The sequence below is a fragment of the Eretmochelys imbricata genome, chromosome 3 (assembly GCF_965152235.1).
Source record: "Eretmochelys imbricata isolate rEreImb1 chromosome 3, rEreImb1.hap1, whole genome shotgun sequence".
NCBI classification, from domain to species: domain Eukaryota; kingdom Metazoa; phylum Chordata; order Testudines; family Cheloniidae; genus Eretmochelys; species Eretmochelys imbricata.
This window is the reverse complement of record NC_135574.1, coordinates 190648895-190675292: the sequence shown is the minus strand read 5'-3', so window position 1 is coordinate 190675292 and position 26398 is coordinate 190648895. Positions and strand designations below refer to the sequence as shown.

Genomic DNA, 26398 nt, shown 5'->3' with positions numbered 1-26398 from the left:
CTTGTCAGCAGGTGATCTTGGAAAAGCTATAGAGTAATGGAAGTATCTTACAGCATCTGCAGGTCAAAATGCAGACAAAAATTAATAACTGGAAAAATCCCTCCAATTTGGTGACAGTAACTCCATATTTTATGTGGGACAGCAACTGCAGTATAAAAGTAAAAATTGCTTATGTGCACCACTAAACAAGTGCATATTATCTTTACCTGAAAAGGCACTGTAGTTACCGGTTAAGGGTCAGTCTTATGGAATGTTTAATGACACGAATGTTATTTGTTGGAACAGGAGAAGATGAATCTGGTAGCTCTTTACTGGCAAGTCTCTACAGTAGAAAAATGGAAACCAAGGGGGAAGGGGAAATTATTTTTAAATATGCATAATGTAAACAGAAGTTGGGTAGAAAGTGAAACTGTTGTTTCAGCAGTAAACAAGACCTACAGATTAACTTCATGACCTACCACACCAAACCAAGCAGTCTAGAATATGCTATTCCCCCCACCATAGTGATTATCTGCCAATTCTCTACTAGAAGTTAGACACTTGCAGGCAAAGTGTCTGCTTTTCACGGTGAAGGCATTTATGCACTAAAATAGTACAGGGGAAGGGGCATTCCCCCCACCCCCGCCTAGTTTTCCCTCAAGAGTTCATCTGAATTAGGCAAAAACCAGCATCAAGTGGCATGTTGCTAGGGTTGCCAGGTCGAAAAGAAACCCTGGCAGCTCTGGGGCTGGCAGGCTCCCTACTGGGAAGCTATGCAAAGCCAGGAAGTAGTGACATGCCCCTCAGCTCCTAAGCAGAGGAATGGCCAGGGGAGTTCCACATGTTGCCGCCACCCTGAGTTCCAGTTCCACAGCTCCCATTGGCCAGAAACCATGGCCAATGGGAGCTGCAGGGGCAGTGCCTATGGGCAGAGGCAGCATGGCTGCTTGAGGTAAGCACCACCCTGAGCTCACACCACTCACCCCCTCCCACACCTTAGTCCCTGCCCCAGCCTTGAGCCCCCTCCTGCACCCATATTACACCCTCCCAGAGCCTGCACCTCCTCCCATGCCCCAACTGCCTCAGCCCCAGATCAGAACCCCCTCCCCCACTCCAAACTCCTTGGCCCCAGCCCAGAGCCCCCTTCTGCACCCTGAACTCCTCATTTCTGGCCCCACCCTTGAGTCACACCCCCACCCACACGTCCCAGCCTGGTGAAAACGAACAAATGTGGTAAGAGTCTTAATATTAAATTTCAGACTGCATATCTTGATTGGCCTAGCTTTAGATCAAGAGAGCCTGAAAAAATTAGGTTTCAAAATCTGAAGTGTAATTGCTATAATTGGCTGATATTTTTGAGCGTATCCAATTTTTGACATTGAAGTCCTGTATGTGATATGGAGGTTGATTAACTGCTCAGAGCACTCAGTGAAGAATGTGATTGAAGCAGAGCAAAGATTCTAGTGACACTAAGAAGTCTGTTTGGAAAGAAAGGGCCTTTGTCTAGTTTTTTGAAGGGGTTGTGAAGTTTGAATACCTGAGATGGTAGGAGAAAGATGCTTGTGTGTCCAAATGAAGTGTTTTTCAATCTTTGGCTGGATGCCTAAACCTTTTTAAGTAAACATGGCAGTTTGGGACTTCTGTCTGTCTGAGAGCTGCTAAAGCAGCTCTCCAAAATACTACTGCACAGTGTGTAAGCGAGAATCACAGTTACCATATGTTGCCACAAGAGTTAAAGAATTATAGTAAATCAACAGAAAAGTACTTGACACTGTCAAATTGCTAGCTTTGTGTGTAAACAAATATTACCTTAATATATACTGGAAATATTCACTAGTTTTGCTTTATCTGTGAACATAAAGACTAGGTAGACCATACCTGTGATCTTGATGTGTCAATAGTTGGAACAGGCATGGATTCCCCTCCTCCAAGGCTATCCTAAAAACCCAAAGTATTTAAGAATAGTGTACTGAATGCATTGCAATTAAGTTCCTTTATATGAAAAGCACAAATATCAGCTCACAAACAAATGCTTATTAAATGCTGGTTAGATCTATATTTCTAGTTCCAACTAACAAGAAAGCATTTATGAAACTTTAAAAGCCTCATGACATCTATTCTTTATGTGGAAGGCATTTTGGGTCATTTTATTCTTCTGTAAAGGAGGGCCTACATATGTACCCAAAGATATGAATCACAGGGTGTGCCCCCTCAAGATAACAGTTTTAGCTAGACTTTTCTTACATGAGACATATTCAGACTTTTTTCACAGGAAAAGGGAAGTGTGCTCAAAATTTGAATTTACATAAAACAGACCATTATTTGACATGGTTATTTTACATATAAATCCAGGCTCTGTGAACTTACCTAAGCAGCGCCCAGCTTCTGCCTATAGGTTGGGTTGCCTTTCCTATCAACTTCTTTAAAGAAAAAATTTATGTTTGAAGGAGGCAAGATTTAAATTGTTTATTATAGAAGAGTTAGAAGAGCTGAGCAAGTAATTGCTTTTTTGGTTTACTGGCATTTCTGAAAAAAATATTTGGTTTGAGTCGACTGAAATTCAAAGAAGTTTTTGCCAAACTGAAAGAAAGTCAATAAAAACTTTAGGTGAAACAAAATGTTTAATTTGATCCAAAACAAAAATATTTAATTTCATGGCACTTTTAAAATAAAGCAGCAAAGGAAATGATTCACAAGATGGCCACAGGTAGTGGTAGTACCTCCCTTATACCTTTTATCCCACTGGTCAGGGCACTCAGCTGGGATGTGGGAGATTGGGGTTCAGTACCTGCCTCCCCAGACTTGAGTTTCCCGCATTGCAGGAAAGTGCCCAAACAACCGGACCATTGCATAATCTGGGTTGGGCGTCTCAATCTCTCCTATTGAAGCTGTTCCCCTTGGTATACAAAAATGTTTGAATAGTCATTGGGAGAGACTGACTACAGCCAGGTGATTAGGGTACTTATCTGGAAGGGGAAGACCCAAGTTCAAGTCCCTGCTCCAATGACTATAAGATTGAGAGACCTGTCCTATAATATTCCATAGCCCAGTGACATAATGCAACATGGTCATATAAAAAGGAGGCACCACCTCCTCCCACCATTTTGTGAATGGTGCCTAAGCTAAAAATTTGGCTGAAATCATTGGGCAAATTAGTGTCAAAATTCAAATAGTTTAGAGTTGACCAAAACTGAAATTTTCATCCAATAAGCTATTTGTCCAAAAAATTTCACCTAGTTCTAGTTTTAAGTCTAGAAATAATTCAAATGCTCGGAGAGAACTAAAGTATCAGATTACACTTTAGCTTCCCAGCAAATAATTTCTGGGTGTGATGTGTGGAGAAACAGGAAAATGGATAAAGCTTGATAAGAGCTGTAAGTAACAAATGTTTTTCTGTCTAACCGTGATTTTAACTGAAATTTATTCTTAGTCATGTCAAGTGGAATATCTAAGGAATTTTACTTAGTTAAGAGTTAAAGTAGTTTACTCAGGATTTAAAAAAATTAAGACAAATGCTTCAAATTATATTTTTTCCTGTAGATTTTCTCTTTACATCATCTTGGATGCTACAATCTTTGAATGCTGAATCCAGTCCAGTCCAATTTACTAGAGTAGGATACATAGTATCAAAGCCATTTATATGGTTAGAGCTCAGGGACCAAACTATCCTCGGTACGAGTACAACTTTCATTCAAATCAATAGAAGTTGTGAGAGCATATCTGAGTCTGAACTTGACCTAGCATGAACAGTCCTTACGGAAGAAAGCATTGCTGTTTGACTACAAAACACAAGCAAGAACCAGATGAGTTGGCCTATTCTGAGACCCAGTAGGAACTTTCAATTACTTGAGAATTAAAGTTTAAATTTTTGGAAACGTATAAACAAATTCCAAAATGTAGTGTTTTCTAATTGTTTCTTGCCTTTCCACAAAAATGGAGGTAAAATTAGGAAAAGCTATGTTTTTTCCAGAGAAATGGAATTTATAAAAACAAGTTAGTGCTCTGTCAATGTCAGCTGCTGATTACCTGTCCAGCAGGTTAAGAATCTGCTCCTAAAGGCCACCTGCACCTGAGATATTGTACAAAAAAAATACTATACGATTAACACAAGATTAATCGTAGTACAAAGACATCCTACAGCTATTTTTCCAGTGTATTACCCCTTTAAGTATATCAGAAGGCACATACTGCGTCTGTCAACTGCGTAACATTGGACGAATTAACTCAATTTTCTACCATTTTAACCCATCTTTTGTGGTTTAATCATTAACATTTTGTAAGGAAGATTCTGTAGTTTTCTTGGTCTATTACCTGTCACTGCAAATTACACAGATTAACCAGGCCTCACACGCCACAGAATTTTAGCTAATCCAAGCAACTGACGAACCTTCTAAACAATCAGTTTTATCTATATTTTGCTGTAGTACTACCAACACCTATACCTACTAGAAGTGGTGGGGAAGGGATTATTCACTTCAGCCAAGATGTGTAATTAATGCTTCCTGCAATGTCAAGATTTCTCCCATCATTAATTCTATAATCCATATTTAAGATACTTAATAGCAATTATGGAGTGGAAAAGTGCGGGTTTATGCAACTAGACTGCAGAAATGGAATTACTTCCTTACATCACTGCTGCTTGGACCAATGAGGTTTTAAGTTTTGAAGATGACCAGCAAAACATTTGGTTTGTGTTTTTTGATAATTTGACATAGAAAAAGCCCTTTCAGGCCTTTATTTTTTTTTCCATGAAAATTAATGTTTTGCTTAGAAACTTGACATAACTAGTTATGTTTATATATTTCCAAAGTTTATACATTTCAAAAGTTGAGGAAAGCTGAGCAATTGAAAGTCGAAGTTACTTACCTGTAACTAGAAGTTTGAGATATGTAGTCATTATCTGTATTCCCCTGTGGATGGTGCATACATACCATATGTCCAGAGCCAGAGAAAAATAGCGTCTGTTGGTGCACGCATGCGGCCCGGCTCACCTCATTGCCTCCATCTGAAGGGATGTAGGGTTGGGTGGACAGACTGCCTCTTCAGTTCCTTCTCTACAGTGAATCAGATAAGATCCAAAGCAGAGGGGAAAGAGGACAGGTAGTGGAATATAGATAGTGACCACACATCTAAAAGAACCTTTAGTTACAGGTAAATAACCTCCTTCTCCTCTTTGAATGATGATCCCTATTGTATTCCACTGGGGGTGATTGACAAACAGGACTTAAGTAGGAAAAGGGTGTGAGGATGTAGACAGAGGGCTGAGGAGTACTATAGTCCTAAAGGAGGCATAAACAGAAGAGTTCTGCACCAGGGTAAAATGTCTTGCAAACGCCTGAATGGAGGCCCATGTGCCCACTTTACAGATGTCCAGGAGGAGTACCTTCTGAAGAGATGCCATAGTTGTTACTTGTGCTCTGATGGAATGAGCTCTTATTCCATCATTGGGGAGAAGGGGGAGGTGGTTTGATAGCAACAGAATTGAATGCCGCCAGAGATCCATTTAGAAATTCTCTGGGTGGAGACTGACTTTTTGCTGTAGTGATGAATAGTCTCAGGGATTTCTTGAGTGGTTTTGTTCTGTGCAGGTAAAAGGGAGCAGAGAGTTTTCGTTCCTCTGCGGAAGCGTGTGGTTTTGGGAAGAACACAGGTAAGTGAATCAATTGGCTACGGTGAAATTTCAAAACTACTTTAGGGGTGAATTTGGGGTGTAGACACAAAGAAACCCTATCCTTATGGAATATAGTGTAAGGAGAATCTGCCATCATTGCTCCAAGTTCACCAACTTTTCTAGCTGAGGTGATGGCTCCATGGAAAGTGACCTTCACGGAAAGGAGACATTGTGCAAGAAGCGAAAAGTTCAAAGCGGGGCCTTTGAGTACCAAGAGAACAAATTTTAGGTGCCACTGGGGAGTAGGCTTCTGAATACCTGGGAAGGTTTTTATTAGGGTTTTCCAGAATCTATTGGACAGAGGATGTGCAGAGACCAGGCAGCCCTGAGAAGGTGGCAGGTATGCCCCGATTACCCCATGTGAACTTTCCAGGAGCTGATGGACAAACCTGATGTTTTCAAAGATAGGATATAGTTCAAGATAAGAGAAATATCTGTAATTTCTGGGAGAATGCCTCTTCTGATGTGCCCAAGAAAAGTGCTTCCATTTAGCTCGGTAACATTTTCTAGTAGAGTCCTTTCTATTATTTGAGAGGAGGTCTCTTATGGTTGTGGAGCATGAACATTATAATGATGATGCCCATCCAAATACCAAATCCTGAGGAGGAGCGGACATGAATCAGGGTGTCTGATCTTGCTGTTCCACTGGGTCAGGAGCTCAGGAAATGTTGGGAGGATGAATGGTGGTCAAGATAACATGTGTAGGAGGTTGGGAAACCAGAACTGTGTGGAACAGAAGACGGCAATCAGGATAACCCTTTGAAATCCCAATATTCACCACTGTCATGTAATTAGGATATGTTTTATATAAAGTAGGTCTTGTGAGGTATTTGAAAAGTCTTGATCTGCCAGATATTAATATCTTGTTGGATTGTGTGTGCTATCATTGTATGTGAAGTTTGGCTATGTATGTGTTACTGAAACGTGTGAGGTTAAAAACACCCACAAGCAGCCTTTCAGGACTTTTTACTGTTGTACCTAACAATGTTAATGACTTATTGAGGAAAGGCACATAAGCCCAAGGATTACCCCAGGAACGGTGTACAAGAAAAACCTCTTAGAGACAGCACTACACCATGGGGACTGTTTGACCCAAGGCACAGCAAAAGAGCTTTCCAGCAAGTGGGAAGATGATGTAAAAGGAGGATAATGACCTCATGAGGGTACCTCACTCTCCCTGCAACAACACACCTGGAAACACCTGAGGGGCAAGTACTGAATGGTAGGAAGTGATGGTCCCAGGCTAGAAAGATCTTCTGCCTGTGTATGAAACCTGGGAAAGCCAAGGAAACTTGTGCCTTAAGAATCTGCCAGCCTATTTATCACTCAGGGTGAGAATTTGCTAATTTATATCCTACCTATCTGTGTTAAGCTCAGTTTGCGTTTTTTGTTTATTTGCTAAGGTGATCTGCTTTGATCTGTTTGCTATCCCTTATAATCACTTAAAATCTATCTGGTGTAGTTACTAAACTTGTTTTTGTTCATTCTGAAACTAGTTTGTGGAATTCATAATTGGGGGAGGGGAGCAAAAAGTTGTGCATATCTTCCTCCACATTGAGGGAGGGGGTGGGTTCATGAGCTTCTGCTGTACAGATTTCTGTGCAGCGCAAGGCAAAACAATTTTGGGTTTACACTCCAGAGGGAACATGCACTTGAGTGCTGGGCAATTCCTGAGCTGAGTCTTCCTACACAGAGCTGATCTCAGTGGGTGTCTTTCTGCAGCTGGGTGTGGCCCTATCTGTTTGTGTGCTGGAGAAGGCTTGAGGGCCTGGCTCAGCAGGGTAGCGTAAGGGAACCCAGACTGGTGGAACCGGTGGGCTGAGTGGTACCCAAGTACATGAGGTGGCACCCCAGAAAGGGGGGGGACATGCAATCTGACAAACCCATTCTCCCTCCTACTGGATTTTGCATAGAACTTGTGGAAGGACCAGTAAAAGAGGGAAGTCATAGTTGAGCTGATCCAACCAAGGAAGAAGCAGAGTGTCTTGGATGACAACCAAGATCTTCTCTGGAGCAATATGTGGTGCATTTCCTGTTTTCTTGAGAGGTGAACTGGTCTCTGGTTGGGGTTCCTCAGAGTGAAAATTCACACAGTACTGCGTTGTGGAGCTCCCACTTGTGGTTACTGAAATGTCTGCTAAGGGAGTCTGCAAGCACATTTTGCTTTCCTAGAATGTAGGCTTCCGACAGGATGATTTGATTGGTGATACACCAGTTCCAGAGGTTGACTGCTTCTGTGCACAGGGAGGCGGAACCCACTCCTCATTGCTTGTTGATGAAGAAGACAGTGTAATGTTGTCTGACATTATAGGGACCTGGTGAGTGTGGATGAATGAAAGAAGGGACCCTCATGCCTTTCAGACTGTTCAAACTCCAGAATATTGATGCACATCCTGGACTCTTGAGATGTCCAGGTACCTTGAGCTATGTGGTTGTTCATGTGGGCTCCCCAACTCAATAGGGACGCATCTGTAGTAATGGTCCTGTCTGGAGAGGAAGGGAGAAAGAGGAGCCCACGCATACCTGACAAGGATTTGGATTTGTCCACCATAGCAGGGAAGACACTGAGCAGAATGGTCATCATGGGGTTCACTGACTAACATTTTGGGGAGTACACCGATTGCTGTGTTTCAAGGCAACGAAAGTGGAGTCTTGCAAGTGGAGTGCTGTAGTTGCATGAGACCATATGACCTAGCAGATAAACACGACTTGACCAGTACTCGAGGCTTGTTTGTGATGTAAATGGAGGGTAGCCCTGGAGTCCAGGGACCGTGATCAGTTTGCCTTCGTCTATCAGAGCTTGAAAATGAGCTCTGTCCTACTGCGGAAGGCAGTCAGTAAACCCTGCAAACTTGGCATAAGTCAGGAAATTGTATTTAGCCATTAGTGACTATCCTGAACTGGAGGCTGGATGATGAGAAGACCGTTCTCCCCAGCAGATCCAGGCATTTGCCCTCTTTATCAGCAAGGATAGACCAGGGATGTGACTGTGTAGCCCTTTCAGAAGCGGGATGGACCACCACGGACTTGAGAGTGGGGTGAGAAAATAGATTTGTTGCTTCAGCATTCCTTCAGTAATAACACTATTCTGCCCTTTTCAGGGTAGGAGCGCAGCTGGCAGAGGAACACCAAACTGTTCTAAATGGCTCCAGTATGGCTTCATTAGCAGGGAGAGCTAATATGTTGGGGTCTAGATGCATGGAGGATGTTTAAGAGTTTGTGCCGAGAGTCCTGGATCTCCTGGAGAGGAATCAAACTCTCCAGCAACTCTGTGGAGATGATCTAGGAACTTCCTGAAGTCACTGGGGGAAGAGAGGTGGATGGAGATGTAGGAGTCACCACTTCTTCCAGGAATGAAGATGGCAGTCTTACTAGTTCCAGTGGAACCACCTGATCCATAGCATAATGTTCCTCCTATGCCAGATCCAGGGGCAGATCTGAGTGTTCCCTTAGAGGGGAGGCAAGAGGTGACTCCCTGGCAGATCGGACAGACTCTGCATGGGACTACTGGTCCCAAGGCCCCCAGTAGGAAGAGTCAGTAGGTGGTCATGGGGGCCCCATGCCAGCAGCTCCAAAGTTAGATGAAGGAGAGGTTGGTCCCAAACTGGTGCAGGTCTCTTGGGTGGTGGTGAACACACAGGATAGGGGAAGAAAAGTTCATGGGGCGATTCACACTCTCCTGAAGAAGAGAAGTCAGATTCCAGTTCCAGTGGTGGTACTGTTGGTGCCGTTGGAAGGGAGAAGTGTTCTGTGTATGGGATGGGTGATAAACTCCTTCCCGCGATCAAGTCCCTCAGAGGTGGATCCGACTGGGGCTTCATGGCCTTCTTCGTGAGGTATTTGCGGAGACGAAGTTCCTGCCTTTCTCGGGTATGGCTGGGGAACAATTGACAGATACTGCACCTCATCATGATGTGGGCTTTCCCAAGGCAGTACAGACGGAGGTGGTTGTCGCTGACAGAGAAAGATTGTGGGAAGGAAGCATGGCGTTTGATGCCTGGAGTCCTGGGCATAGTCCTGGACCTAAATGGGGTGGTTTTACCCAGGAAACTGATCTATAAAAACACTAAACTGTTAAAGCTGTTTACAAACTAGGTAATTCTTATTTTGTAGGATGTAGCCAAAGCTGTAGACACTGAAGATTCCAACCTGGACCATGCAGTAGTGAGAAGAAACTGGAGAGGTGATCAGTCTGCCCTGCTCTCTATCCCCTCAGACAGAGGCACAGGTGAATCAGAGTGCATGTGTGGACCAACGGACACTACTTTCAAATTCTCCAGCTCTGGATGTATGGTGCGCATGCATAACCCACCATGGAATACAATAGGGACCATTACTCAAAGAAGTAGAAGAAATGTAGACTCTTTAGTCAAACTTCAATGACTAATGAACATTTTGGAGAAAGGCAGGCTTTGGTAAAGATTTCAATACCAACGCTATAATGAAAGGCACTAACAATAGGCATCTAGGTCATTCAGCAAAAAGAAGATAGTCCAGAATTAACAATACTGATTTCTATGGTTAAATCAAGCATAACAGTAGGAACTTTTGGGCCCTCTTTATAAAATCACTAAGCAACAAATAAAGGGCACAAGCCTAGCTTTTTTAAAAAATCCTTTCCAGGTTATTTTTAAATGTTTCATAGAGCTTCAGATTAGATGTTGTTCCTATGAGACAGTTTCTCTCTCTTCCTAGAGCATCTAATGGTGGGTGTGGTATAGCAATTGTTTCAAACTTTCCAAGAGCCTATAATCAAAGTTTAGGATTTAGTCACTGGATTGCTGGAAAGAAACTGTCATGTCAGATCTGAACACTGCATTCCACATACACGAACTTTGAACATTAAACACTAGGCTAATTCTGACAGCCAGTATTTTCTTTTTAAAGGACAGTATTAAAAATTGAAGTTATAACATTACCTGCAGGGTCTTTTGGAGTTTATCTATATACATCTCTCCAACTCTTTCTCCCTTTGATTCCATATTGAAGTGTGTTTTTACCTTTTCTATATCTTTAAGTCTTTTAGTGCATTCTTCTGAGGAAGGTGAATGAGGTCTTTTAGGTGCAGCATTTTTAGAGTTTAGAGCTGAAATTCCATTTAGGAGCTGTTGTCCCTGTGCAGGAGGTGGTGTAATAAGTCGAGAAATCACATTTCGTCCTACTACTGTAGGTATGGCGCATCCAGTTGGAGGTAGCACTGCTTTTGTTGTACCTGCAATCTCGGTCTCTGCACAAAGAAAAGAGCCTTTAAAGTGTAGTTACATAGAGTTAAGGGTTACATTTTCCTTACTATGTTTGGATACATACTTGAACCAATAACTGGAATGGGCAGTCTTTTAACAGGCACTGATGGCATAGTGACATTCAATGACTTCTCTCTACTGGTAGCAGCACTGGTTCTCTGAAGTACAGTGTTCCTGTTAAATAAACATTGTATATGCTCTTTCACATTTTTGGTAACACAGCTAGTCTATCAACTGTACACTTGTTACCGATCTCCTTGAACTATCCACTGGCCAAAGAAAATGCATATACTGTATATTGAAGACGGTTGATTTCTGGCATAACGTCCCTTTAAATTTTTGCTGCCATTCTATTTATTCATGGTCATTATCCTTCAAAAGTTTGTAGATATACAAGACACTACAATTATTCCATATATTTATTTTGCAGGACCCCAAGAATCAACTTAATTATTGATTAAAAAAATTTAGTATACATGCCACAGCGATTTATATAAAGACTGAAATAAGTAAGAACTGCCAAATAAACTTGTCCACGTTAAAAGTAAAAGTTACCCTTTGCAAGCACTTCACATTGCTACAAGGCACAAGCTTACAAACTACTAACCTTTCTGTTTCTATCAGAGAGTTGTTGTCCAATTTAGAGATCCTGTTTAACAAGGGAGGGGAGCTATATCGTGTTCCTGTGTCTGTGTTCATTGAACCATCCAAAGAGCTTACATCCACCGAAGCCCTTTTGGATGAAAGTCCACTAATGTTTCGACCAATGTCTGGTATGCTTTGCTGAAAACAAAGGTTACAAGATATAATCTTTTTTTAAAAAAAAGATATGCACACATGCAAATATTATGTGAAGGATCAAAACTTCAACGTACCTTCTTTCTTTTCTGTAAAATTTCAGCAGGCAAATAATAATGCAGTTGCTTTTTCTTCACATGAGTTGCTTCAATCTTCATGCCGTCTTTTAGCATATTGATGTTATTTGCCTGCCTATGAACTGTAATATGCAATTACCCAATTTAAAGCCAGAATACATGCAGATTCCAATTCCCTCAACTTAGATTATATTTTTGTAAAATTATGTTTCTGAATGAAGAAGCCAACAGCAGGCCTTCATTAAGTATTTTTACTCTGAACATATCATATTGGAATATTGTCAATAATATGTTGAAGCTCATTTAAACTAAAGCTACAATAACAGAAGGTCACCAGGAGAGTTTCCAAATTCATGACAGTTAATAAAAATGGGAGAACTGTATGCTGGGAAGCCCATTTTACTTTACATTTCATAACCAACTTGGTCCATTTGATATTTGCAGTCGGTCACCATCCTGTAGTCATTTTAACTTTGTTTAAAGATACCTCTTTAAAACAACTGATTACAGGTGTCTGTACTGCTTAAAAAGATTGCAAACAATGTTGGTGAGTAAGAGGAATGTAGGGTTATTTTTTTTTAAATCTTAAATTTAATTCCCTCTTTGATTCACTGGACTGAGAAAGTTCAGTTAAGTTTAGGCTCTGCAAACAGTGTTGGGTAATTGATGGATTCAAATACATGTAGTTTGCAGATCAAATAACTCAGCTGTTTAAATACTTAAATCTAAAAATTCAGACAAAAAAGCTTGAGGCAGTTTATTTCGTTTCACTAGCATGACTGCCCAGAAATCGAGGAGACAGGCAAAGCAGAGGTAGAGACAAAATAGGACTGATAATGTTAGTTAAAATTTGGCACATTTTTTTTATGGTGTCCCTTTAAGAGAGCATCTTCCATTTCCATCTCCTATAAACCAAGTGCAGCAATACCACTCTCCCTGATTCGAAGTTTAATACTGGGCATCACATTTGTGGATATTCAGTCTTAAGAGTTTACTTAGTGGACTTTATATTCTGCATTTGTTTAAGTTAGTTGTTCAGTAGGTTGCCAAGAGCATTGGGGATACTAGAATTAGTTAAAAGATCCCGAGCTTCCATTGATCTTTCACTAAAACCATTAAAATCTAAAAGCAGTGGGACTTGTCTATGCAACATTTATGTACCAATTTAACTATGTACTATTAGGATAAAGGTGCTAATATTGGTACGTTTACGTACAGCTTATTTACCAACATAAGCCCATTTTCATGAGTATAACTGCATCCACACTAGTGGGCTGCACCAATTTAGCTATATTGATTTCAAATCAATAGAAAAGACTAAGGGCTTATTTAAACACAGGGTTTCTGTATCTCCCCGTCTCACTGCCAATCTGATTAGGAAAGCCTGTGCCTCAAGGCAGAGCTTGGGTAAGCAAGGAACAAGCTGTATCATATAAAGCAAATTTCTACTGCGGATGCAGTTATACCCATTTAGGTGTTGAATGATTAACTATACTAGTTAAGTTAAAATGGTACAGTTTGTTTAGCAAGGCCAAACATTTGACTTCAAACTAAATGACTTCAAAGAGGGGTCTGGTAACAGTTTGAGCTACAGAGTTGCGCACAAAAACATCCATAACAGCATAGGTGGTGACTGGTTGCTCTGCACCAACTGGTAGCCAAGCTCCCGCCTCCTTGCCTCTTTCTCCCCCGCCCCCGAGCGCACCATGTCTCTGTTTCTCCCAGCGCTTCCTGCTCCCCTGCCGCCTAACAGTTGTTTAGGACTTTCCAGGAGGGAGAGGGAGGAGCAGGGATGTGGCGCACTCAGGGGAGGAGGCGGGCTAGAGGTGGGGACGTCAAGAAGCCACCCGGAAGAGAGGAAGTCAGCGCCCATGCAGAACGCCATCCATAAATGCACTGATATGGGCCAATCGTTATAACAACTTAAATGCAAGAAAAAAATACATAAGTTCACTATTAAAGTTTTAAAGGTTAAAGACGACAGTTGACATTCAAATAAATACATACACTGCAAAGACTTTGTACAAGTATCAGACAGTCCACTCCTAAGTCTGACAAACTAGCATACTGGGCTTCCACACTAACATTTTCAAATGCTTACACATTTGTATGCCAGATTTCTGCAGGCTTCTCAATTGCTTTAGCCCTCAATGACTTTTGCCCCAAGGAACTGTCATCTAGTCCAGTTGCCTGAACTCAAGGCAATAAGTTCACCATAGCTCCAACAACATACTGAGAAACTAAGCCAAAGAGCAACGAACCAGATTGCTGCATATACACCAAATGCTGTCAAATTATCAAACTAAAGAAAACAACTGAAAAATAAGAGGTTTTTTTTTTATCGTAGCCTTGGGAATTACTTATAACAATACTAAGTAAAATATCATGGAATTAAATTAAATTAACGTTGTCCCTTCAGACCTACACTTCAGTGGTTCCAACACATCACAAATGAAAGAGAAAGGAAGAGTTTATAACCTGATTCTCAAGGTAGCTAGTAAGAAAAGTTGTGTGTTTGTAACATTAGAATAACTCCGTGCTCAAATCTGGAGAAGAGCATTCATGCCCCTACCAATGTAGAAGTGTCCATGACAATAGGTTTTCAGATGTTCAATCTAGTTTTCAGACTCAGATGGGAGTTAGTTCTGAACTATCAATAGTATAGAAATTTTGGGTTCTAAGTTCTTGGTTGCTACTCTTGACAATTCCTATTACAAGTTACATACAACAAGACTGTTCTCATGGTCTTAAGTATGGGTTCCCAAACTTCATGCCCCTTTTTGACTTCCATACATATGATTCAGAGGCACCTATTTCAAGTCACTGGCACCAGCTTTGCTGCCTTTGGCCTAGCAAGTGCATAGTTAACTTCACTGAGCCAGCTGTGCCCACTATGCCAGAGAAGAGGTTCACACATCTACTGTGCTGCTTAAGTTTTAGGTCTTCCCTCATTACCCACTCTGGTACATGGACAGAATGTGTATTTTAATTGTTTTACAGGTAGCGCTGATGTTACTGATTTTTCTGCCACTAAAAAAAAAATAAAATAAAAAAATATGATGGATGTAAATAGTGTCATTTTTACAAGTCTAGCAGAACTCTTTAGTGTAAGAGGCTATAGAGTGCTTCAATTCAGGTCTTCACCATGTTCCTCATATGGTTTGTGTATCTGACAAGGAATGTGCCTTCTTACTTATTGTATGGCTATAGCAGGTATACATCCAAGATAGATATCTGTTTTGTGGGCAAAATAGAAAGTTTACTATTTTAAAATTAAGCCTCCACATGCTCTGTACCTAGACCTTCACCATAACTATCCTGGAGGAGGAAGAGTTTATTGATTATATTAGCTATTTAGATAATCTTGTAAGAGTCAAACTAAAAACCATACCAAGTCTAAAGTGAAATATAAGCTTACCTGTATCTGTGAATGATTGTATATCATACGTTAAGTCAATGTTAACACTTTCTGCATTTTCCATTTTCCTAAAAATTATTCCAAGGAACCACATGGATACATAGTTGCTCCTTTAAAAACAATAATAATAAAAAAAAATCACTGATGTGTCTCATTTGTGTGTCAATGTCAGTTCTATTTGGATGTTCCCAATTTAACTTCAGGAACTGGATTAAACAAAATAATCTCCATCATTTACCTGTTCATTATTATAGAGTTGCAGATTAAATCTGCATTTTAGTACTTATGTGTTTTGGTATACTAGTCAGAGGTACAATATTTCACTCATTCTTAAATGTTATGACATGTTCAGATTGCCTTTTCTTGAAGATACACAGCTGTGAAACAATGTTTGATTAGCTTGAAATACCTCCACATGCATTCTTGCAAGATATCTACAATGATAGAAGACTAGCAGATTTCAATTTAATTTTAACAGGGACCAAACTACCACATTCTTAAACTTTAGAAAAAAAAAGAAAGAAAAGAAAAAAAAAAACTTAACTTACTCTTTGCAATGTTCCTTGTTGCCAGGGAAAGACTGAGGATTAACATGTGCAAGGTTTATAAATTCATTTCTCTCCAAGTTCCCAACGAGTACACGAATTTTAGATTCAACTAGACCAACCCTAATAAAAACATCAGGTGTTAGGTTAGTTTGGTTTTAATGAATCAGGCACAATACAATAGTTTGAACTACCAGTTAGAATTTAAAAGCGTAAAATACCAGTCCAATCAACCCAACATGACAGGGAGCTTAGTAGGATTTAAATATAGCAACCCAAGGCTGGATCTCTCAAGATGTATGTTCACTTTAATTAGGACTGGAGGAAGTTCCCTTTAGACAATAAATTTTGCTTTACATGATTGAAAACCTTGTGACAAGTTCATGATAACCATTATCCTCTAAAGGAGTTAAATACGGCCCTTACCATTCTAGCCATCAAGGGGTTGTGGGATCAAGATCCTAGGTTGCAAGTTTAACACTGTTTGGTTGGATCGCAGGTAGGCAGAAAAGTCAGTTTGAAGCAAACTATGCTTGGAAAGGTACCTTAGTTTGTAGCTCAAGAGGTCACGGGAGGATTGTGTTTTGAGAACTGCACTTCAGAGCTTTTTAGCTGAAAGAGCAGAGTTCTTGCTAGAACTAAGTAGAGAAAGAGAGTTCTGCTTCTGGAGTATTTAGACATTTTGAAATTTGATCTTGTTCTGATTTGGAAGGTAAGCAAAAAATGCAGAATTCTCTGTAAAAGGGAAAGAAGTGGTGTACTTGGGTTCTGTCGGAGCCTCTCCTGGGTCCCATCAGAACCTTGCCTAAATCTAACCAAAATGTTTAGTTTTCACCAACAAACTGTTTTGTTGGCATTTTCCCAATTCGCTCCAGCTGTCTGTCCTTGTGAAAGCGTAGGAAGAATGGTTTCAGAGTAACAGCCGTGTTAGTCTGTATTCGCAAAAAGAAAAGGAGTACTTGTGGCACCTTAGAGACTAACCAATTTATTTGAGCATGAGCTTAGCTGTAGCTCACAAAAGCTCATGCTCAAATAAATTGGTTAGTCTCTAAGGTGCCACAAGTACTCCTTTTCTTTTTGTAGGAAGAATGTCTTCCTAGCCAAACCAAGAGCAAAGTCTGTAAGCAGGATAAGGGCAGAATAACCCAAGTTATTCTGGAACACACTTAACATTATGTTGAAGACCTGAACAGTAGCAGTTTTCCTCAGTTAAAGGAATACTGTTAACTTGAAGCCAGTTTAAAAAAAAAATTAAATTTCTAGTCAATTCCATACATTTCAAAGAATTCAGGTACTGTATTGACCCCTGAACCCACCTGAAAATTGTTTGACTAGGAAAATAAAATTTAAAAACTCCTATGGCAGTGTGGAACAAACAAAAAGAAAGAAAGCCTGTACAGAAAGTGATGTCAAATGACAAACTGACTAATTTCCCCTTTCTCTTTAATACTTCAGCATAACTATTGCATAAACCAGTAAGTTTAAGAAGTCACAAACTGAATTAAATTCATGGTATCAGGTAAAGTGTTAAGGACAAGTTTGGTCTTTTTCTTGTCCTTATGTTCCTTTATGACATAAAGAGTGATTTTAAAGTATATATATTTATTTCCTTGTTGTTAGAATTTGTTATTGTACATAAATAATTGTTTCATCATACATTAGAACTGTAACAAATTAGATATCAATCGTGCTATAATTAAAAATATACATAGATCATGTCAAAAGAAACTCCCTAAGTGTATGGTAATAGTTGTTAGCCAATACATATATGTTAGGCACAGTATACATTACATTAATTGGTATGTACACAGTGTTAATAGAATATGTATAGGCATTGGGAAGTTATATTAATTGGATGTATTATACTCTTCCCACAATTTTATTCACCCATGTCAAATATCCCACAACACTGCAAAGCTGAAGTCAGTTTTGGCATTAGAAAATAAGAAGCCTGTCAAAGCCAAAATACACCAATGGTGTGTCCTAGAGGTAAATCCTAATCTGTTCTAAGTCCAACTGGTTTGGAATGTGGTTTCCAAAACAGAGATAATGAAAGGTACAGAACAACAACATGTTAAGGAACTGGTGGGCTGGATTGTAGGTGACATATAAAGTGCTTTTAAAAAACTTGTAAACAGTCATGATATAAATGGAGGTAATTTTGGAGGTGCTTCTTCAACTCACACTTACTGCATAAGGTGAACATGCTTCAAGGTAAGAATTGCTTCCTGAAAGGTGGGTATGTAATGTCTCCTTTTTATATTGCATTGTTTGTCTATAGGCTATAGATTTTTGGTTAGATTTGGTTATTTGGGCTTGAACATTTTTCAAATTGAACCAAAAATACAGTGAAACAATCAGTTATATTGTTAATCAACACAGCACAAGTTATCCTCAGAACACCCATATTTTACAGATGGATTTTGCCCTTGAGTAGCCATGTGAGACAACTATTAGTTCAGTTAAAACAATATTTTATTGAAAGTGTGACAAACATATGTTAACTGCATTTATACAGCGTGTTGTACGTTACTCCTGCCTGCATTAAACACACACACACACACACAAAATGTGCAACAGTTAGGGTTGCTACACTCAGACCTGACTCAAATCCACAAAAACAGAGAAATGGATAAGCCAACTCAACAGTACATGTCCTCTTTTATACCCAGACACCTTATTACCACAACTACTTACACTACAAACTTAACTCTGTCCCCTACCGATGCCAGCCTTTCATCACCTCCGAGTTATCCCCTCCCAGTGCATCACAACACACAACTAGGACAGGGACATTTGGTAGAGGAGTGTGTGAAGGGAAGGTTGGGGGAGCAGCATCTGTGAGTGAATGAATGAATGGTGCTACGTACTGTACTGTTTCGCTGGGTGTGCATGCGAACATACATACATTTTATAAAGAGAAAGCTCCTGTTCTTTTTTAGTGGATGATCAGACTGCCAAGGAAAACAAGACCCAAATTTCATATCCTATTAAAATGAGAAAAAGCCAAGGCTGCACAGAAAAATCAAAGGGCCTAAAAAGCAGTTTTGTATCAAAAAGCCACTTTTTAGAGCAGCAGCAGAGATTTATGCTCCATTTTAAAACAGAACCCTAACTATGGAGTTTCTAGCAGGGTGCCCCCATTAACTGTTACATGCAGCCTTAACACAGTTAAGCACTTCATTTCAGAATCAAACAAAAATTAATGCTTAACAGGCTATTGTGACATAATACATAGTTTTGGCCTTAAAAACGTTTGATATTTAATATGATATTGTTTGATTGAAATGAGCACATTTGGTTTGTTAGTTACAGAACAAAGAGGAGGATATTCTGAAATATGTACCCTATTACCTGGTGTTGCTACACATAAGGTAAATAAACGATCATAACCACACTTCATTAGAACAAATAGAAATAGGTTAGAATATAGCAAATGGTGCCAACCACTTTTTTCTTGAATTGCTATTCTGATATAGTGCTCTTACAAGGAGTCCTGCAGATTAGTTTAAAGCTGCTAGTGTTCTGCAGCCTATTAAAAGCTTATTGCTATACAACTGTTTTTGAATCCTGACTGCCTTCAGATCAAGCTCCTTTCCAGTCAGTGCTAAAAGCAAAGCTGTTGGCTTATGGCTAATATAGGAAAAAGTCTTTATCACCATGTTGATGTTTAAATTCTCAGCCTCAGAAGTGTGATCCCACATCTAGATTTCAGAGAAATGGTTGATTATTGAAACACAAGTCCCTATAAGAACAAATCATGTAATATGTTGATACTATAACTACTGAAAAAATATTTTTGAAACTGAAGCTTACTTGTAAACCGCAGCATACACTTACAATTCAGAAGAAAGTAATTAGGAGAAATCTTGCATTTGGAAAGATATGATTTGAAGAGCCAATTTCATAGTAGTGACTATACAGCTGCATAACATAAGAGGACACCACCACCAAACACCCCCCACTTACTTCAGAGTCACCATTACCAATGAAGATTTTCAGACAGGAGCAAGGTTTACCCAGGGCCAAAAAACAAAAACAGAAAAACACTCAAGAACATTTTTCCTTGTATGCTTTCACATATCACTTATGTTCCAATCCTTTATCATCTTTCAAATCCCTCAAACTTCTGCACAGGCCACCAATACTGATCAGCCAAAATTTACCACCACCTATATTAAAAATGGTTAGTTTTATGATTAAATTGGTCACTTGATGCATTATTGCTCTCAACTGTGTGCTTTAATTGCAAGTTACCTGGTGCTGATAGCATGTCTTCCTCTTGCATACTGCCAAACAGTCGGGCAGCACTTAAACTGCAGATATTGTTTAATCTTACTAGTGCTTATCATTGCTTGTGGTGTTTTGAGAAACCACCCCAGAAGGTTGGAGGTTTAACACTTATCTAAGTTTTCCAAGAGAATTATAGAAAGCTGTCATAAATATAAAGGGAAGGGTAACCACCTTTAAATCCCTCCTGGCCAGAGGAAAAACCCTTTCACCTGTAAAGGGTTAAGAAGCTAGGATAACCTTGCTGGCACCTGACCAAAATGACCAATGAGGAGACAAGATACTTTCAAAGCTGGAGGGGGGGAGAAACAAAAGTTCTCTCTGTCTGTGTGATGCTTTTTCCGGGACCAGAGCAGGAATGCAGGTCAGAACTCCCGTAAAAGGGTTAATAAGCAATCTAGTTAGATATGCGTTAGATTCTGTTTTGTTTAAATGGCTGATAAAATAAGTTGTGCTGAATGGAATGTATATTCCTGTTTGTGTGTCTTTGTCACTTAAAGGTTTTGCCAGAGGGATTCTCTGTGTTTTGAATCTGATTACCCTGTAAGGTATTTACCACCCTGATTTTACAGAGGTGATTCTTTTACTTTTTCTTCAATTAAAATTCTTTAAGAATCTGATTGCTTTTTCATTGTTTTTAAGATCCACGGGTTTGGGCCTGTGTTCACCTATGCAAATTGGTGAGGATTTTTATCAAGCCTTCCCCAGGAAAGGGGGTGTAGGGTTTGGGAGGATTCGGGGGGAGGGAAAGACGTTTCTAAGCAGGCTCTTTCCCTGTTATATATTTGTTAGACGCTTGGTGGTGGCAGCAATAAAGTCCAGGGGCAAAAGGTAAAAATATAGTTTGTACCTTGGGGAAGTTTTAACCTAAGCTGGTAAAAATAAGCTTAGGGGGGGTTTCATGCAGGTCCCCACATCTGTACCCTAGAGTTCAGAGTGGGGAAGGAACCTTGACAAAAGCTTTTTAACATTTAGCACCTACACCTTTGTATTCAAATACACTACAGTAGTTAACTCCAAGTTGAATAGTTTTAAACAAAGAAGAGTTTAGTGCTCCACCATTTTCTCCAATACATGAAGAAAATCCAACTCTAAACCATGTTTCAAGTGAAAGAATAAACCCATATTTAAGAATGACTTACCATTCTAAATGATTCTCTTCAGTAGAGGCACTAGCAGTCAACACAATATAATGCCTGGAAAACATTAAAATATTTAGCCTGTCTCTGGGATCAGAAAGTTTAGTTGCCAAACTCGGAATTGTTGCAGTGAGTTTTCTATTCTAAGACTTCTTGACATGAAAGAAGTCATGGATCATACTTTCCCAGAACTATGAAGAATAAATCTACGCTGGGTAGCTGTGTAACTGAAAACAGATAGAAAGATCACATTCCACTGAACCAAAAACATATACATGCAATTTACTCTTGTATTAGTTCATTAATGTATTATTATATCTTACTGCTTAACCACCCATCATCTAGCATTATACTATATTTTAACGAAGGAGCAATCCTAAAACACTAATGCAGTTTGAAAGTTTAATCTCTCCAAACCAATGGAATATTTTAACTCCTCTAGGATGGCTCTTAAAAGAACTCTAGTTACATAGAACAAGAATGCTTTCTTCCTTTGGGATCGGCACTAATGTGTCTAGGGGTATATCTACACACTTATGGAGATATGTAAAGACATAAATACATACCTGTACATATGTACAGACACCGCATGCCCTGCTAGCGTGGGTATGGCTTATTAGAGTAAGTGTTCTACACACCTGAAGCCCCAGGGTATACACCCTACATGGCTCCCGCACCCATGCAGTGTTTCCCACATCTACACTACTATTTTTAGCTGCATAGTGTCCCCGCTGCTGGAGCCCTTCACTGCCACATGTAGCTACACGTGGAGTGCCTGTACTCTGCATGCCACCATAAGACTAGACAAACTAGGAATTATGCTCTTTAGGGTGAGCTAAGTATGCTTCTTCATATGTTTAGGATAAATTTGGGGTAATGGTTCAGCTATTTCAGCCTAAATGGAAATAAGCCTCTTCCAATTCCCTTTTCTTCAAGCTATTTTCAAGCCACATTTAGAGGTACTGAAAACATTTCTGCATAGTATAAAAGTTACAGGTTTTCTTACTGAAGAGTAGTGTGCATTTTACTTTTACTGCATTCTAATTCACTAGGTAGAATAGGGATGGCAGAAAATGAAGTCCCTATAAGCAAACAGCAAGTTATGGTAGTTGTACTAACCTGAAATTTTTTTCTTTTTTTAAAATCAGAGAGCAAAAAATTTATTCCAATTGCATTGTAGTTCAAAATATTTCACAGACAGACAATGGATTCATACATACTTGTACTTCTGAAAAAAGATCGGGGGTTCAAGGAGTTTTGGCCAGTCTGATTTTCCTTGGAGAATTTCATCTGTGACAGCAAGACCTATGTTTTTTTAAAAAAAAAAAATTTGCTATGTTTGATTTTTGTAGACAATTAACCTGACCAGGTAAGCATATTAAATTTCTACCCAGATCTTGGATACCAAGTCCTTTGAGATCTATGTATGAAATAAGCTATATGAAAGCTAGGAATCATCATCCTGCCTGGTTAACTAAAGGATAGAACAAATGGGAATTCCTGCCACTACACAGAACTGGGTCACCTACTACTGTAATCTCAATACACTTTGGAAAGTTGACCCTGCATCACCATGCTAGTCCAAACTGATTCCTAGAAATGAGAAACAGAAGAGATGTAAAAAGAAAAGGAGTACTTGTGGCACCTTAGAGACTAACCAATTTATTTGAGCATGAGCTTTCGTGAGCTACAGCTCTCTTCATCAGATGCATACCGTGGAAACTGCAGCAGACTTTATATATACACAGAGAATATGAAACAATACCTCCTCCCACCCCACTGTCCTGCTGGTAATAGCTTATCTAAAGTAATCGTCAGGTTAGGCCATTTCCAGCACAAATCCAGGTTTTCTCACCCTCCACCCCCCCACACAAATTCACTCTCCTGCTGGTGATAGCCCATCCAAAGTGACAACTCTTTACACAATGTGCATGATAATGAAGTTAGGCCATTTCCTGCACAAATCCAGGTTCTCTCACTCCCTCACCCCCCTCCAAAAACCCACCCCCATACACACACAGACTCACTCTCCTGCTGGTAATAGCTCGTCCAAACTGACCACTCTCCAAGTTTAAATCCAAGTTAAACCAGAACATCTGGGGGGGGGGGGGAGGAAAAAACAAGAGGAAATAGGCTACCTTGCATAATGACTTAGCCACTTCCAGTCTCTATTTAAGCCTAAATTAATAGTATCCAATTTGCAAATGAATTCCAATTCAGCAGTTTCTCGCTGGAGTCTGGATTTGAAGTTTTTTTGTTTTAAGATAGCGACCTTCATGTCTGTGATTGCGTGACCAGAGAGATTGAAGTGTTCTCCGACTGGTTTATGAATGTTATGATTCTTGACATCTGATTTGTGTCCATTTATTCTTTTACGTAGAGACTGTCCAGTTTGACCAATGTACATGGCAGAGGGGCATTGCTGGCACATGATGGCATAAATCACATTGGTGGATGTGCAGGTGAACGAGCCTCTGATAGTGTGGCTGATGTTATTAGGCCCTGTGATGGTGTCCCCTGAATAGATATGTGGGCACAATTGGCAGCGGGCTTTGTTGCAAGGATAAGTTCCTGGGTTAGTGGTTCTGTTGTGTGGTATGTGGTTGTTGGTGAGTATTTGCTTCAGGTTGCGGGGCTGTCTGTAGGCAAGGACTGGCCTGTCTCCCAAGATTTGTGAGAGTGTTGGGTCATCCTTTAGGATAGGTTGTAGATCCTTAATAATGCGTTGGAGGGGTTTTAGTTGGGGGCTGAAGGTGACGGCTAGTGGCGTTCTATTATTTTCTTTGTTAGGCCTGTCCTGTAGTAGGTAACTTCTGGGAACTCTTCTGGCTCTATCAATCTGTTTCTTTACTTCCGCAGGTGGGTATTGTAGTTGTAAGAAAGCTTGACAGAGATCTTGTAGGTGTTTGTCTCTGTCTGAGGGGTTGGAGCAAATGCGGTTGTATCGCAGAGCTTGGCTGTAGACGATGGATCGTGTGGTGTGGTCAGGGTGAAAGCTGGAGGCATGCAGGTAGGAATAGCGGTCAGTAGGTTTCCGGTATAGGGTGGTGTTTATGTGACCATTGTTTATTAGCACTGTAGTGTCCAGGAAGTGGATCTCTTGTGTGGACTGGACCAGGCTGAGGTTGATGGTGGGATGGAAATTGTTGAAATCATGGTGGAATTCCTCAAGGGCTTCTTTTCCATGGGTCCAGATGATGAAGATGTCATCAATATAGCGCAAGTAGAGTAGGGGCTTTAGGGGACGAGAGCTGAGGAAGCGTTGTTCTAAATCAGCCATAAAAATGTTGGCATACTGTGGGGCCATGCGGGTACCCATAGCAGTGCCGCTGATCTGAAGGTATACATTGTCCCCAAATGTGAAATAGTTATGGGTAAGGACAAAGTCACAAAGTTCAGCCACCAGGTTAGCCGTGACATTATCGGGGATAGTGTTCCTGACGGCTTGTAGTCCATCTTCGTGTGGAATGTTGGTGTAGAGGGCTTCTACATCCATAGTGGCCAGGATGGTGTTATCAGGAAGATCACCGATGGATTGAAGTTTCCTCAGGAAGTCAGTGGTGTCTCGAAGGTAGCTGGGAGTGCTGGTAGCGTAGGGCCTGAGGAGGGAGTCTACATAGCCAGACAATCCTGCTGTCAGGGTGCCAATGCCTGAAATGATGGGGCGCCCAGGAGTTCCAGGTTTATGGATCTTGGGTAGTAGATAGAATATCCCAGGTCGGGGTTCCAGGGGTGTGTCTGTGCGGATTTGATCTTGTGCTTTTTCAGGAAGTTTCTTGAGCATATGCTGTAGTTGCTTTTGGTAACTCTCAGTGGGATCATAGGGTAATGGCTTGTAGAAACTCGTGTTGGAGAGCTGCCGAGCAGCCTCTTGTTCATATTCCGACCTATTCATGATGACAACAGCACCTCCTTTGTCAGCCTTTTTGATTATGATGTCAGAGTTGTTTCTGAGGCTGTGGATGGCATTGCGTTCCGCATGGCTGAGGTTATGGGGCAAGTGATGCTGCTTTTCCACAATTTCAGCCCGTGCACGTCGGCGGAAGCACTCTATGTAGAAGTCCAGTCTGCTGTTTCGACCTTCAGGAGGAGTCCACCTAGAATCCGTCTTTCTGTAGTGTTGGTAGGGAGACCTCTGTGGATTAGTATGTTGTTCAGAGGTATTTTGGAAATATTCCTTGAGTCGGAGACGTCGAAAATAGGATTCTAGGTCACCACAGAACTGTATCATGTTCGTGGGGGTGGAGGGGCAGAAGGAGAGGCCCCGAGATAGAACAGCTGCTTCTGCTGGGCTGAGAGTATAGTTGGATAGGTTAACAATATTGCTGGGTGGGTTGAGGGAACCATTGCTGTGGCCCCTTGTAGCATGTAGTAGTTTAGAAAGTTTCGTGTCCTTTTTCTTTTGTAGAGAAGCAAAGTGTGCGTTGTAAATGGCTTGTCTAGTTTTAGTAAAATCCAGCCACGAGGAAGTTTGTGTGGAAGGTTGGTTTTTTATGAGAGTATCCATTTTTGAGAGCTCATTCTTAATCTTTCCCTGTTTGCTGTAGAGGATGTTGATCAGGTGATTCCGCAGTTTCTTTGAGAGCGTGTGGCACAAGCTGTCAGCATAGTCTGTGTGGTATGTAGATTGCAATGGATTTTTTACCTTCAGTCCTTTTGGTACGATGTCCATCTGTTTGCATTTGGAAAGGAAGATGATGTCTGTCTGTATCTGTGCAAGTTTTTTCATGCAGTTGATAGATTTCCACTCCATACGGCTAAATGCAGTGCCTTGCATAATGACAGGTTTCAGAGTAACAGCCGTGTTAGTCTGTATTCGCAAAAAGAAAAGGAGTACTTGTGGCACCTTAGAGACTAACCAATTTATTTGAGCATGAGCTTTCGTGAGCTACAGCTCACTTCATCAGATGCATACCGTGGAAACTGCAGCAGACTTTATATATACACAGAGAATATGAAACAATACCTCCTCCCACCCGACTGTCCTGCTGGTAATAGCTTATCTAAAGTAATCGTCAGGTTAGGCCATTTCCAGCACAAATCCAGGTTTTCTCACCCTCCACCCCCCCACACAAATTCACTCTCCTGCTGGTGATAGCCCATCCAAAGTGACAACTCTTTACACAATGTGCATGATAATGAAGTTAGGCCATTTCCTGCACAAATCCAGGTTCTCTCACTCCCTCACCCCCCTCCAAAAACCCACCCCCATACACACACAGACTCACTCTCCTGCTG

The 26398-nt window shown here is 40.5% G+C and overlaps 1 protein-coding gene across 1 annotated transcript in view; it reads right to left on the bottom strand.

Moving 5' to 3' along the window:
* Positions 1-206: 206 nt before the first annotated feature.
* PAPOLG (poly(A) polymerase gamma) overlaps positions 207-26398 on the bottom strand; it is a 62484-nt gene continuing 36292 nt past the window's right edge. The window contains exons 12-21 of the mRNA XM_077812026.1: positions 22381-22465; positions 21164-21217; positions 15735-15854; positions 15187-15296; positions 11769-11890; positions 11501-11676; positions 10958-11067; positions 10570-10877; positions 1858-1917; positions 207-322 (exon numbers count right to left, since the gene is read on the bottom strand). Coding sequence (XP_077668152.1) covers positions 224-322; positions 1858-1917; positions 10570-10877; positions 10958-11067; positions 11501-11676; positions 11769-11890; positions 15187-15296; positions 15735-15854; positions 21164-21217; positions 22381-22465 — 1244 coding nt within the window. The 3' untranslated portion in view covers positions 207-223. The remainder of the gene's footprint in view (positions 323-1857; positions 1918-10569; positions 10878-10957; positions 11068-11500; positions 11677-11768; positions 11891-15186; positions 15297-15734; positions 15855-21163; positions 21218-22380; positions 22466-26398) is intronic.